We start from the raw sequence: 16,065 nt of genomic DNA on the forward strand, positions 1-16,065 counted from the left end.
AGAAAGCTAAAAAAAAGTCCCCCACAACAGTCCTTTTTACAGAACTACAATCATTCTGAGTTTTTGCAGCGCAGACAGAACAATAAGGATGTACTTACAACTAAGAAAAAGTTCCTAAAGTCTGAAAACCCCTAATGTATTTAGGTCCATCAGTGCAGCGTTAATAGTTCACTAAAACCTTTTTTGCTCATCATTTGGGGATGCGGAGTGTAGATTGCTAAGGAAAATGTAACCACATTGAATTAAGCTGGAAACAAAGTGAGGAAAAGGTGTCCTTTTTACAGGCGTGATATTGCCCTGATTAAAAGTCTGGGCATTCGAGTCATTGCTGCAGAGCTGTAATTAGATTCCTTGCCTCAAGGCTAATCCATTGCACATTCACACTTGATTTTCCCCATGATCTTCAGTCCACTATTTAACATTTTATTCTTTGTTTTTTGCCACAAAGTTAGTCAAAACTCATGACAACAACCTTGCTGAAGCATTTGCTGTAAAGTTTGAAATGTACAACGATTCCTAGTATTCTGACTGTTAAAATATTTCCTTTTCAGCTAAAACTACACTAATTGCTTATGATAGATATTGATTTCAATATTGAATGCTGTGGTTTGGTAGTGTTTCAGTCCAGTTGTCTAATGATTCCTTAGAGGCCAAGTCCACCTTGCCAACAATGACATTTGAGATTATACTGAACAAACTTCCCCCTATGTTTGTATTGAAAATGGAATCTGTGCCACCCTTCCAAACGCCATATCGGCCGAACCATGGCGCTGTCACACAGATGACAGCGGAGCCATTATCTTCATCCCAAGGTGGCTGCAGTGTAGTCTTTCCACTTGTGCAGTTAATGAGCCAATCCACATCAAGTGTTCTGTGTTCTGTGCTTCCATTTTCGTCGCATCCTGAGTGAGTCTCCATGGCCTTGCATAAGTGCCTTCCATTAGATGGGCACGCACACACAAACTTAACAGTCCCAGCGCTCATCACCAGAGAGTGTGCGGAATAGTAAGTAATGGGATCTTGATATTAAGAAAGACATTTGAAAACAATTATTCAAATGGCTGTCTGCCTGTTGAATCTCCTAATCCCACAGTGAGGCACTCAAGCAAACACTCAGCGGCGTGACCCCAACTGAATTAGCATGGAGGAAAAGAGGAACACCGCTCTGAAGCTGGAGATGCTAAAATGTCTAGACTGCTCTCTGGTTTGTCACTCTCATGCTGCCTTTTGAAAGGAAAAGGCTTTTTAGAACATGAAGCGGAGGGAACAGATTTGCGGTAGCTTTTAGAGGTTGTCATACATGGCATTTCTCAAAATGTCAAAGGGATGGCTCCTTTATCTCCGAGAGACTTTGAATGTGTTTGGCAGGCGCTTAGCACAGGGCTTCACTCTGACCCGGCTCTGACACCCCAGCGGAGTAGAGTTGTTACATCCAGTTTTCTTCAGACTTAATAGGTTGTGTGCCGCATGTACACAGCTGCCACGTTATATGGTTCTCCTCCTCCCGTTTAGAGCTCGGGCTTTTAGGAAACGCGCCACTTAAATGAGGTGTTAATCATGCAGACAGATCTCAGCCTGATCAAATGTAGGCTGCAGTGGGATGAGATTGGGAGCTAAGATCCAGAAATCTTTGAACGATAAAACTCCCAATAGTGAAACATTTCAGTGCCTTGTTGAAGCCATGCATCCCAGATTAGCTTGTACTGGGGGCAATCGCAGGCTCTTACTGCCACTAGAACAAGTAATGAAGTGGACGATGTATATATTTAGCCATCACTTAATCAAATATTCTGGTCATCGGCCTATTTTCAACACAAAAAGGAGGAAGGATTATCTTGTTGGCTCCCGAAATCCCACAAAGACAAGTTTTCAATCAGTTTAACCACAGTCGGAGTGGGTCGGGGTCACAGAAAAGCTTTAGAGAGCACTTTAGTGTCGCACTGGCATAAAGGTACTAGGTAAAGACAGTTTAGAAAAAGAATGGTCGAATTGGATGCAGCATCCTGGCATTTAGTCACCAAAACAGTGGTGGAAAGGAAAGTACATCTGCTCAAGTACTGCATTTATGTGTGTTGAAGTATTTGTATTTCTTTAGTGTTGCTATTTCGGGGGAAAAATACATACTTTTTGTGGTGCTACATTCACTTGACTGATGCAGTTACACTCAGCAGGGTCAGATTTTACCTAAAAAAAAAACAAAAAAACAACAAATCATTACCTTAAAAATAATGACAGTTTTATAAATGAAACTAACTAAGCTGAGATAAGTTTTGACTGCAGGATTCTTACTTGTACCATCTGTTTGTTGTTTGAACCACTTTGGTTTTTGGATGGATTACCATGAGATTTTGGGGAGATTGATGGTGCCCAGAGGATGAATCCTACTGACTTTGGTAATCATTTTCCTCTTGCACCACCATGAGGTTCACATTCATGTTTTGAGTGAAATGTCTTTTGGACTATTGGATGGATTACCATGAAATTTGGACAAGAGGTTCATGTTCCCTTCAGTATTGCTTTTTAACATTTTGGCATTGTCAGTGTGAGCTTGTAGTCATTCTGATGTTAGCATTTATGTAGCACCACTGTGCAGCCTCACAGAGTTGCTAGTGTGGATGTAGACTTGTCTTGTGGTAGCATCGTCTTGTTGTCTTTCCATTTGTTTAGTATCAGAATTCATGCATTCCTACCTACCTGCAGATGATCAATGACTTATTGTTAACACTTGTTAGAATAGAAGCCAAATCCCAAAATAGTGGATGTCTTCATGAGCACGTATCAAAAATAAAAGCCCTTATTGTTCAGTCAGAAGTCAAACATAATTTTACGCGCCGCCCCATTTTCTGCTCATTAGACAGACCAGTCTGAAGCTCAGATGACTTGAGGTTTTCCTTACAAAGCCCGAATCTGCAGGGATATTTTTAAAAGTCCCAACCAGCCCATTTCATCAGCCGCCAAAATAGCCGCGTTCCTATGAATACATCCTATTTCCATTCCAAAAGGCAGCGGCGGTGATTGACGCGTCCTTGTTCTCTGGTTTACATTAGATGTGAAAATAATTGGCACCTGTATTCCTGCACATGCTCTGAAGCCAGGGAAAAAAAGCACAGCACCATGAGGTTTCATTTCACTCCGGAGTCTGATCCCCCTATTCACTCCAGATGTGGAGGCACGCACGCGGATATCCATCTGCAATAGCTGGGAAGATTAATACAGAGTAAAGATGTGTCGTATCATCATACTCTGCTGTTGCTGACGGGCAGAAATGAGGAACTCGGCATTGATATTTCTATCACGGATATGTGAGCCCTAATACATATAGAATATCAACTCTAAGATATGTACTCGCATGTGTGCCTCTATCCTCATCCTCTCCCAATCTCCTCTTCCTGCTCTCCGCACATTCCGGAGCCTATTGAAGTACATTAAGCGTCCAGTATCCCAGCCGGCCCCAACAGATTGGATGTGATCTTGGCGGTTTAGCGGGGTGTGTGATGCCCGGCGAGAGTAATTGCTTGCGTAATTGCACTCTAGGGAAAGGTAGAGCGGTAGCGCCTAAATTCATCCTCCTACCTGCCCTCGGGCTGCACGGACAACTCTCGTCCCAGCGTCTGTCCACTCTTTACACCTTTCCACAACCACCCTCCGTCCCTCATTCGCCTCTCCGCAGTGGCTGAAGGGTTTGGTGGAGAAGTCTGGAGGCAGAGTGTTGTCAGGGGGAGCAGGTGGGACCCGGGCCGGGTCAGAGGAGCGCTGCTAGGGGCTGAGGAGACAGATGGAGGAGGAGATTAGGAGGAGCAAGGAGGCACCCTACTGATACAATAAAAAGGGAGATGAAGACATACAGAGAATGCAAAAGCCAAAGTCAAAGTGTGAAAAGGTTTCTTTCATGAATCAGTTATTCTCATAAAGATAAGAGAACAGCTAAAAACCATCTTATTCTGGTGGCTGGATTTAGCTGGTTAAAGATGGTCTTAGATGGCCCTGACCCAGTTCTTGCTGGTCTTTTATGGTTTAGCTGGCTGGCGCCACCATTCAGACATGCTGGTGTGACCAGCCTATCAAGCTGCGCTCATTTATCTTTATGCATATCCAATGACAGTAGACTAAACTGATTTTTGCCCTTTTACTGGAACATTAATGGATAAACCAGCTAGAGTGACCATCACAAGCTGGCATGACCAGATAAACCATCAAAAAACATGCATAAATGTACTTTAAGCTGCTCAAGCTGTTTTTTCAGTGAGGAAGATGAAGAAAGTACTACCAAGTCCACAGATTGTGGGTGGCCTAAACCCTATAAAGGGCTGCTTTAGAGTTGAGACTTAAATGAGTTAAGTCAAGCCTGTGATTTGAATGCCGGTCTTTTGGTACCTGGTTTCACTTCTGGGGAACAAGGGGAATGCAGTTGACTGTTAATGTCTGTCAGGACGTAAAATCCATGCTGTGCCCTAGTTACACACTACTTATATGCCTTTCTTCCACCAAATAAATAGCTCTAACTTCGAACCACTCAGAATACTTTGACCAAATATAAGTTGTTTTAGAATCTGAGAAGTTGGTTCCAAGCTGGAACCACAAAAATAGCATGTTTTCTTCGACCGTAATTTTAAACCTGACGACATCAGTGGGTGTGTCGTATTCTACAGGTTTGAAAGACTGGATGGAGAAGGTAACAACTCAGATGTTGAGAAATCAACCGACAAAAAAAAAAAAAGAACACGCAGGGTGCTCATTAATAGCTGGCTTTTTTTAGGGGGTGGGGGACAAATATCTGTAGACACAGAACAAATGTTTGTAGGAAATCAACGTAACCTACAATTTCACTGCTGCTGTTTACTTCTAATGTGCATTGTGCAGCGTACTCTGTTGATGACACGTTCTTGATTACAATGGTGTTGTGTTAAACTGGTGGAAATACAGACTTGTTCGCTATATAGAACCAATTTTCTAAGAATTTTGACAGAATAGGTTCAAGAACCAGAACTAATTTGATAGAAAAAGGGCTAAGAAAGGTTCAAAATTCGGTGCAGAACAAACCTGGTTCTATGTTTGTGGAAAGGGCGTTATTGTATGCAACAGTGGTTACCAACCTGGACTGTTCCAAGGGTCACAAGATAAATCAGAGGGTTTGTGAGATGATCAATTGGACTGGATGATCAGTCGGATTAAAAAAAGAAAATAAAATTGTCCCTTCAATTTAATTTTGATTTCTTTGCTGACTTTAATCACTCTAATCTTTGCTTTCTGGTTAAATACTGAATTTTTTTAATCTCCTTAGGCATCTACCAATTATTCAGATGAAACAAACGGAGAGTCTTCGAGGATAAAATCACTCTTTGGATTAAGTGCTCATAGAAACTGTGTATTCAACCTGTATGCTGTTTAAAAGCAGACACTTCTTCTTTAGAGGGCTGCTAGCCAAAAAGGTTAGTGTACAGAATGTGCTTTAAGTGACCTTCCTGTGAGTCATGATGCCACTGCACTTTCCTACATCTAAATGCATTTTTCTCGGTAGCGGAAGGAAGGTTGAGATGAAGAGATCAAGTCACTTTCTGTAGAGAATATTTTTGTCGAGCAGAGACTATAGAAACATTTTATTTCACCTGCAAGTCATGCAGTGAGAGCTTGCAATGTGCAGCTGCAAGGTGAAGGTTATTTTCAGGTTGGTGAGGCTAAGGGTAGAATTAGATTTGCAGGATAGTCCTCGGAAGTATGGCAAAAAAAAAAAAACACACACTCACACTGCGCAAGGATGCACATGTAAGTATGTGTGTGGGAGAGATCAACTGTCGGTACAAATTGTTAACTGATTCAGAATCAGCGAGTCGCTCCGTACGATCCTAATGTGTGATCTGCACGTCGCATATCACACAACCCCTCACCTCTCTGCGTTTAATCCCCCCCTCCAACCCTCGTCTCTCTCTGTCACAGGAAGATGCGACAGTGTGTGTGTGTGTGTGTGTGTGTGTGTGTGTGTGTGTGTGTGTGTGTGTGTGTGTGTGTGTGTGTGTGTGTGTGTGTGTGTGTTGGTAGTGGAGGACTGTTTGCTGCAGCAGTGTGTTTGATGAGAAAGCTCACAGGGACAGACAGATGCTGAAGGATAAAGACGTGCAGCTGAGATCTATCAACTGCAAGGCGGGCGAGGGTGGCACGCTCTGACACCGACCCACATCCTCTCACACACACACACACACACACACACACACACACACACACACACACACACACACATTCGTGCACCACCCTGTGTGTCAATTTCTCTCCCACTGGGGTGCACGTTTTCCTGTTTGAGGTCTTTGTCTTGCCGCCACCATGGGTGTCTGTGTTTGTGCACCCTTATCACTACATGCATAATGATAACCGTGCACTTATGTAATTGCTTATGTTTGCAGCTATACATGCTGTGTGAAAGTGATTTTGTGTAAATGTGTGTGCATGTATTTATAGTGCATTATGTGTGTGTTTGTGGTAAGGTCTGGCAGCTGGAGCAGACTGTAGCCGGAGTCACCAGGGAGAGAAGATGCGGTTATGAAGAAGAGTTGAAGGTCGGTGCACTAAATGAGGTCAGCATGAATAAATAAGCACTAATAAACACCGACACGCCAGCTATGGGTGTATAATGAGCACACAAATGCATCGTCAAACTTCCTTCCTCCCTTTTGCTCACATATCACCCCAGAAAGTACATTCAGCACTATGGCAGATCTGATGTAGGTGGTGTCTTATAGCGCTGCAGTTTTATAAAAAAACTGAGTCATCTCCTGACACACACAAATGCGAGCGAGAGCCATAAACCAGCCAGTTTTCCCACACAGATAGATTCCCAGACAGAGCAGAAGGTTTGTTTTTCATGCCAGCTCCACCTCTGAACTACTGTTGTCTCTAAACCAGTCTGTCTTCCTCCACTACATTTAGCTCTGTCATCTGCCCTGCCAAGGTTTCCAGAGGTCAGCGCAACAGAAACAGCTCCATATCTGCGCTCTTTTTCTTTTCTTTTTTTCTTTTTTCCCCTTCCTTCCCTCTGACCATCTCTATAAAATCTCCTCGCTGCATTTGTTTCTTGTTTGGATCTCATAACCTGCAATTACAATTCTTGTTTGAAGGCATGCTGTAATTTTGCATGGCAGAGGAAATGCCTGTACTTTTGTCTCACTTGCAGATTATTCTTAAGCGTGTAGACGCCAGTTTGAGCCCCTGTAAGGTCACTCATTTGCTCTGCTGATGCGCCCTTGTGCAAGACATTAAAGGCTCGCCAGCTTCAGCTCGGCTGCTCTTGTAGACCTGACTTTTCTATCATTTCTGTGCTCCGCCCTCCATATGCTCTCCTCTGTCTCTGTCTCACTTTCATTTCCGTTCTCTCCCTGGCTGCGCAGGATCAGCAGGAGGTGTTGATGGTGCATCAAGTTTTTTTTCTCCCTCTGCTGTTTTTAAGTGAAATATTTTCAGTGAAAAAACTATTAAAGGTGTCCTACTCTCTTTTTTCTTTCTTTCTCTCTCTCCATATGTTGCTGGAAGTGTGTATTGCAGGTTCAATTTTGGAAACTGAAGATTTCTATGAAGAAGCAGAGCAGGCAGGACTGGGTCTATCCCAGAACCCACTGGCTATCATCTGAGGGCAATAAAGCCTTGGGGCAACAGCCAGTATTTCAGGAGATTCGGTGTGGCCATAGGCGGATCATGACATAATAGGCCCCTGGGCCCAGACATGTAAAAGGCCCCCCTACACCCCTAGAGCATGCTGTTGTTTCTCCCCACAGTATTGAGGTGCCTAAATTGCTTAGAGTACTCAGCACATCTAAAATTCTGTAGTTAAACTGAGGGGATAGAAACACTTTCTTAAAATTCATTATGATGATTTCTTTTGCGATGTCTTTAAATTGAATGCTTTTGACTATTTCCTTAATTATTTTTTTAAGACTAAGAGTTCTGTTTGAGACATGATGACTAAGCCCTTTGACAAGAAATGCAAAATAAATTGCAGCAACTTCATGCAGAAGCTCTGGCTTAGGGCCTCTGTGGGGCCTCTTGGCCGATCAGCTAGCTAATATAAGGTTAACTTGTCATCAGACGATGGCCGATGGGTTCCGAGACTGCATTTTGGCCAATGTTCTGCCTCTTCACTTCTCAGACTATTTACCTGCCATTAAAACACTATTGGTCAATACTACGTGGACTAAATATGGAAACAGAACACTTCCGATACCAAAATTTTGTCCTGTTGCATACAGATTTTGCATACATTCGCAGATATGTGGTTTAGAGTTAAGGATTGGGTGCTAAGCTTTTGCACAGGATGAATTTTCTAGTAGAAAGTACTGTGTGGGCACTAGTCATATTTTGTAAAGAGAATGCTTTACCATTTTAACATGGCAGAAATTTGTTTTGGGCCAGTTAATGTTAGTAAAAAGCCACATAAATGAGCACTTTTATTCAGTTTTGTAGTTTTTTTTTTAGAGGAAAAAGAGTTGCATGCACTTTTTGCAATGCTATCAACCATGCTGACTACTCAGCATTGTACCTACATACATTTCAGGACCTCACAAGTGCAGAGTTTATAATTGACGGTCAAAATCAGAAGAGCATAAGGTGTGCAATTCTGACTTGTACTTTCTATCATTGGCCAAACTCCAGAAATATTTGATCCATTTCCCATAATGAGATTCAGAAGTCTCCTAAATGCTTCTTTCAAACCCTGCACCTCTAATTAGTAAAGCATGTTTGCTGTTAAGTTTCAAGTTTAGTCTCAAGCCTAAAGCTAAGATAAACCTTGTTGACAACATTATGATGTCATCAGTTTTTTAAAATTATTTTTATTTGAAATGTCAAGTAGCACTTGACAAGTAAACTGAACTGGATTTGTAAAAATGGTGGAGTGCTCCTTTAAAGGTCCAGCATGTAAGGATATTGTGACATCATGGGTAAGGGTGGCATTACCTATACTTCACCCTTGTGCCAAGTAGGAGAACTATGGTGGCCAACACAAAAGACAGCATTGACCCTATCAAGAGCAAATGTCTGATTTGTCCATTTTGGTTTACTGTAGAAATGACATGACTCATTGGAGGAGGACCCCCTCCATATGTAGATATAAAGAGCTTATTCTGAGGTAACAAACACAATTATCCTTATTTTCAGATGATTATAAACTAATAAAATGTGGTAATGAGTATTATTTAAATATCTGCCAATGCATGCCTTGAAATCCTTCACACTGGACCTTAAAAGACATTTAGGTGCGTGTCTCAGTTGGCTTGTCGCTTTGATTTTCAGCAGAATAATGTCTGAAAGCAGTGTCACACAGTTGTTCTTGGCTGCAGCTCTGGAAAACAATTAGATAAAAAAAAAGGTGTGAGATGGATACATAAAATGTTAACACTGTAGGATGTGATAATTAATTTAGTTTAATAGTAGTGCCCTGTCAGGGTACGCCATCACTCTGACTCAGTGTGCAGTCAGGTTCATACACTGCATCTACCACATGGGGGCAGTACAGCCACAGTTTTGACAGCCCCCCATCTTATTCATGTTTCTGTGTGTGTGTGTGTGTGTGTGTGTGTGTGTGTGTGTGTGTGTGTGTGTGTGTGTGTGTGTGTGTGTGTGTGTCTCTCTCTCTCTCTCTCTCTCTCTCTCTCTCTCTCTCTAACAGTGTATAAGTGAATCAGTGTCACCGTTCTTGGCGAGTGGGGCCTCAGTGTAAACACTGGTGTGTGTGGCCCTCAGTGAGGCCTGTCACCAGGCTTGCCCTGTACCTCATCAAGCTGAACGGGCCCCACTTTGAAGCGTCGGTGCTGGATGCTGGGACTCTTCCCCCTGCTGTCAACGAGAGGACGGAGAGAGAAGGGCCACATCCTTCCACACTGAGAGAGGGGATTCTCTTTGTTTAGACTGGGCTGCAGAATGATGAGGTGAATCCAGGCCACCGATCATACATGACATCACTCTTTTTTTGTGTTTTTCTCACATAATTAGCAGTATTTCACAAAAAGTATGCAAGTTACTCATACTTTCACTGTATAACTTCACTCATATTCCATTACTACATTTATAATGAGCTCATACACTGTAAAATCTGACAAACTGATCTTACTTAAATAAACCTTTATAAAACCTTTATTATATATCTCAGTGTAAAGCTTACTCAAAATTTTGCTATATGTACTTAATTTTGTGAAGTTGTCACAGCTCAAAAATTGAAATAAGTTTAAGCAACTTCAATAAACCAAGTTAGTCTGACTTGATCATGACAAAGAGGATTTTGCTAATGTTGGAAGCTAGATCTGCCAGTTCTGCTTTATTAACATGTTTAAGAATAAACAAATATGACTGGCTAATTTGCAACCTTCAGAATACAAATATATAGCACAGAAAACTTGGTTTACTGACATTGCTAAAACTTTCATTTTTTATTGCTAAAAGATTCATTTAATTGAACTTGTCTTTTTGTGCAAAATTGCAATACAAGGTGTTTGACAATAAAAAGAGAAATATAAACAACTATATAAATAAACACAATAATACAAAAAATAACGAAATAGACAAACTTAAAACTTATATTTAATGACATTTTTTCAAGGCAGTTGGAGTCCTGATTTTTTTTTTTAGGGGAAGAAACTTGGCAGGTTTTTACAGTGAACTTCATCTCGAGGCATATTTTATTTATAATAAATCTTGGATGCGCCAAAGAGACTTATAGTTTTGCTTTGATATTTGTGTATTATCCATCTTAAATTCCAGCTGTATTATTTTTTTTTCTTTTTTTCAGTGCAGTCCTCTCCCAGTGCCACATGTGATGCCCACTAAATGCATTGAGGGCGCTCTTGCTCTTCCATCATTGCGTTCAGCAGAGGGGGGGCACGCTACTGAGCGTCTATAGGTGGAGATGGTGGTGTGGGGGGGTGTTCTTCAGCGTTTGAAAGGAGGCAGAATAGAGCGCCAGGGAGTCCAGAGGTCCGAGTCGGGGGGCCCCTGAAACTCAGAGAGGAGGAGGAGAGAGGAGGTGCTGAAAAGGGACTCGATACCGCCCCCCTCCCGAAAAAAAAAACCCTGGAAGAATTGCGCTCCGTCAGTGCGCCCTGCCTGCCAGTCGGAGGATGGGGATTTTTTTTCCATTCATCCACGTCCCCTTTTTCCCTCCTCCTTCTCTCAAACAAGCCAGTCGGTCTGTCAATGTGCTGCGAGCATTAGGGCAAGTCAAACCAGTGGGATTGTGAGGCGCAGAGACGGATGAGATAACGAATGAAGCGCTTTTTTCGCTCTCCTTCCCGGCCGAGAATCCAAATGATGCGCTACAGCAGATAGGCGTCAATTTCCAAGCGGGACTGATGCTCACAAGTCGCATCTTATTTTTTTAATCACTTAACAAGTTTGGCGTTGGCCTTTGTGCGTTTTCACTAGAGTGAAGATGCTTTTCTAGCTCTTTTGGTTTTCTTTGATTCTTTTACTTGTCATCGATTTGGATTTTTTTTTTATTTTTTTCGAATCTAAAGGATTTGCGGATTTACAACCAGTGTGTGTTTTTTCCCCCAAAGAGGAGAATAAGGATTGCAATGCGCACTGACTAACCGAGCATCAACATGTCTTTATGAGGATGGAGCTGTGGACACGAGTGACATCTTTTCCCTTTTAAACGCGTTGCCTTCACAGTTTTTTGGCGTGATTTCGACTCTTTCCTTCCAACAGACCTGACTATATTTCTTCTCAACGCAGCCTGACATGTTGGAAGGTAGATCTTCTTTCGAGAAAACAAGGTAATGGGAGAGAAATCACACAGAGTCGGCACAGAGAACAAGGGAACATTGTTCGGGGAAAGACAATTAGGGCGCACCGAAATGCAACAGAAATAGCTCCTGGGTGGCGATAAATTTCAGAAAATTCGATCCAGTGGAGTAATATCTGAGCTGAGGAGCACTGCTTTGGGAAAAAAAGGAGGACTAATGAGTAATTGATGGGAAAGTCATGGGATTGGCACTGAAATAGTACGACCGTGGACGCGCAGAAAACGTCGTTTTTGGAGATCCAGACGCACGGATTGAACAAGTTTGCTCCGAGTGTGTTTTTTGGTTTGACCCCGTGCAATTTGATGAATTGTGGATCCATGAGGTTGCACACAGCGAGCTTTCACTCCACACTTTGACTGCCTCTACCTTGAGCCTGATCGGCTGGAAGTCGCACATCCATTGTTTTGAGAGATCTCCTCGGCACAGCATTGAAAAACACAGAGAAATATCGCCCATTTCTTTTAAATGGGGCTACATATGCTGGGTGTCAGGGTTGAAATGGCGTGTCGAGGAAGTGGGAATGGATTTTGGATCCTGCTGATATTCATACTGGATTTACTGGGGACGACGGCCAGCAATATGGAGCCCATCTACTGGAATTCCCTCAACGAAAGGTAAGAGCACTTCTCCCATTTTACTGGTCGCTTAATTGCACGTTTGAACTTGGGTTTTTTTGCAGCCCACAAAGAGAACACCAAATCGAAAAATTACTGTAATTACATGTTATAGGCGTGACATGCAACTTCTGCAGAGAAAAGGCAACATTTAATGAATTCAAGGAACTCTAAATGCACTCCTGCAGCGTGGTACATAAAAGTTCCATATGGTTATTTTGCACTTTCTAACCCCAAAAAATCATCACTGTAGCTTGCAATCTAACAAGAGTTCAGTATAAACAGAGTAATTAGATACATGTATACACCTTGAGCTGCTCGCGTCCCCAGCTGTTCAGAATTTGTCACACTCGCGTTGATGATTGTGGATAATCCAGCTGTAGTTCCTCTTATTGGTAAAGTCCCTGTAAGCTGCAAGGCGAACACACAGAAGCAGTGTGTAGGATGATAAAGACGTGTGTGTGATGCTCTAATTGCTGTTGCCGGATGACCTTGATTAAAGTCTAGGCCCCGGCCCGCAGGCCCCTCCAACGCCCCTGTCTGCCCACTCGGCCACGCTCATTTGCATTTTTTCCTCCTTTTTCCTCTGGAGAAGGTGTCAGGCATTAGCTGAGGAAATGTCATTTTAAACACATCTCGGCCGTCGGGTCTTAACGACCGACTCCACTTTTCTCACACCTCTGCCAATTTCCCAGTGTCTGAATAGACGCCCGGTGGTGGTGGTGGTGGTGGTGGTGGGGGGGGGGGGGTGCGTTGGAGTAGTGCTTTGGAATAACAAGGCGGCTTGTATGGAGGTGAAGGGGAGACTTTTAGTGAAACCAGGATTCAATTCTGCAAATTCTGACTTCATTTGTGGGGACAAACTGGCTCTATGGAACTCTTCATGCAGGGGCATAGCACCAAAATTCTGGGGCCAATGTTTTCTCACTCTCTGTTGGCCCCCTGCCCTCCCTTTCTTGATCCATGTATCCCTCACATACATATTTATTGTATTGACATAGTTAGTTTTCTTTCATTCCCTTTCTTTTCTTTTAAACTGGGTCTATGATACTGAAAATACAGGGGTGTAGCATCAAATTCTGGGGCCAAGGCAAAGCAGTGTCTGTGGGCCCCCCACCCCTCCTCCCTAGATCCATGTCTCTCTTACCTTTTTTTTTTTTAACAAAGTCAGCGTGTGTGTCAGTGTTTTCCTTCCCTTTAATTTCTTATCTTTTTTTTCTCAAACCCAGATTTCCCGTACTCAGGCCAGACTGGATCTATGATATTTTATATACAGGGGCATAGAACAATATTCTTTATCTGTGCAGTCTCTGTTGGCCCCCCAAGCCTTCCCCTCTTGAACCATGTTTCCCATAGTTCATTTATTTTTTAATTTATTTATTTTGTGAAGTTGTTTTTCTTTCTCTCCCTTTCCTTTCTTTCTGTCCTTGTTTTAGAACCACAATGTCACTTTCTCAGTGAAGGGCATGACAGTGAACGTTGGTGCTCCCGCAGCATAAGCACTTACTTACTCGACTTTAGCTGCCTTAAGAGACAAATCCTAGCACAGAGGTGGACTAAACCATTTTGTGTCTTTAACGGGTGAGAGGGGCTTCAGAAAGCTTAATCCATTTATTTTGCGCAAAGTTCAAATTCTAAATATAATTATAACATAAGTTACTTTGAAAATGCAAACAAAACCAAATCCCAGGCTTTTCACGCCCCCCCCCCCATGGTCCCTCCACTGTTACGCCCCTGTTTAGTTTCAGCTTTATAAATATTATCTGCAGGCCATCTAACCAGTAGCGCCAAAGGAAGACTGGTCCTATGCGGCTCCCATGTCTTGATCCTTGTCCTCAGTGGCTCACTTTATAATGCAAAAGACTACAAAAGCATATTTCAACTCTGCTTTAGTCATCCTTGCCTTCCTCAGCTCACACCCGTGCCACTGGCACTGAGTCTAACAGGTTTTTAATGTGCTGTAGGCTGTAGGCTACGGCCTGCCCGGTTTCTCCCCTCTCCACAGATGTGACTGTGCGTGGGCCCCCGCTGTGGAGCCAGGCATGAAGCCCTTAATGAGGGCTTTTTGTCAGCAGTGGGTGGATTCACCCAACAGGGAGCAGAGTTGGACACGGGAGGGTAATTTTCACTGAGAAGCTAACAGCTCGGGCTTTTGAGGCCTTACAGGTGATTCCATGCTATTGTCTCCTAATGGAGTTTAGTGTTAGGTGGGTGTCAGGGCTTAGTGAACGGGGCCTGGCTGGCAATTAGAGGGGTGGAGGCTTTGACGCCAAACTCCATAGTCATTTCCACAGATTTGCTCACTCATATATTCAAAATACAAAGCCTATTGTATACTACGAAGCTTATTCATGAAGCTTACTATTCATAGTTAATCAGCTTAGTCATTCCTCCAGTTTATTTTCTTGGCTCTTTTTACACACTCCCATGTACTTGTTTCTCCTCGGTCTCTACATGACAAGAGCACTACTTAAGTTTCAGCTGCCTCGGGGCAAAATAGGTTTTGGCCCTGGGCTGAAAATATGTTAAGAGCCCATGCATGTCCAAATAGCGAGCATCTCCCAAGGTCCAGAAGTCCTGAGCCCACACACATGTGGTTTGTACTTCTGAAATGAGGCGAAAAGTAAGCAGAAGCAGTAGTCTGTATCAATCAGGCGCAGGAGCGCATGTATGGTTCACATCTCGTCTGTGTAGCAAATGGACTGTCACATTGTTAACCCCGAGACCTCTGCTGGATGTTTTGCTTTGAAGTGTAGACCGTCCACCTGCAGCTGCCCTCCACCTCTCCACCCATCTTCCTTTCCGCCTCTGTGAGCAATCTCCGGCTCCTTCTTCCTTTCACCCTCATTCTCATATTTTTCTTCCTCCCGTGACGCCTCTATTTCGCCCTCCTTCTGCTCCCGGCTTCCTCTGCCATCACCGTCCTTCTCTTCTTCCCTGTCACATCCCGTCTGTCTCTATCTCCCCCACCCCCTCCTCCAGTGCAGTGACCAGACGTAGCAAATTGGAAACATGTGTCACATCCAGCCACTAATTATAGCGCTACAGCAGCCACTGACGCACCCCGTAGATGTGTTAGGAGTGACAGAGGTGAAGCGGGAAAAGGTGTGTGAAGTGGAGGATGCACCCGCCTCTCTACCTGATTAATTCTAGGAATACATAATAAATAAAACAACGCAAGTTACAGTAAAAATATCAAAAATGCTTTCGGCCATCAAGCATCCACCCTTTTATTGACTGCTCCATCAGTTGAAATTGCTGCGGCCTGCCGGAAAGCGAACAGACAGAGGTGTGCAGGGAGGAATATAAACAGAGGCAGGTGCCAGGAGGTGAATGAGAAACAGAAGGAGCGGCGGAGAGAGCAGAGACAGTCCTAACCCTAAGTAAATCAATACCAGTTAAGTCTCAAGTGCCAATACAGGTTCTGCTTGAGGAAGAGAGAACTGAACCAGAACGATCACCTTGGGGAAGCGCCCACCGCACCGCCACCACCCCCCCAACCCCATCAGACATACATTATCCTTATCTCAGCATCTCCTATTATCGGCCTTACACGGCCGCCCTAATGAAAGATCGAATCTTACATTACTGCTCTGGAGTTTGGGGGGGCGATTGAGGTGGAGAGGGTGCTGGGGTGGCAGGTGACCACGTATGGGATTAGAGACCATAGT

At 43.4% G+C, this 16,065-nt stretch overlaps 1 protein-coding gene across 1 annotated transcript in view; it reads left to right on the forward strand.

Moving 5' to 3' along the window:
• Positions 1 to 11,070: 11,070 nt before the first annotated feature.
• The window catches only part of efnb3b (ephrin-B3b), a 97,705-nt gene continuing 92,710 nt past the window's right edge, over positions 11,071 to 16,065 (forward strand). Inside the window, exon 1 of the mRNA XM_042512488.1 lies at positions 11,071 to 12,394. Coding sequence (XP_042368422.1) covers positions 12,246 to 12,394 — 149 coding nt within the window. The 5' untranslated portion in view covers positions 11,071 to 12,245. The remainder of the gene's footprint in view (positions 12,395 to 16,065) is intronic.

Source organism: Plectropomus leopardus, chromosome 23, assembly GCF_008729295.1.
Source record: "Plectropomus leopardus isolate mb chromosome 23, YSFRI_Pleo_2.0, whole genome shotgun sequence".
Taxonomy (NCBI): Eukaryota; Metazoa; Chordata; class Actinopteri; order Perciformes; family Serranidae; genus Plectropomus; species Plectropomus leopardus.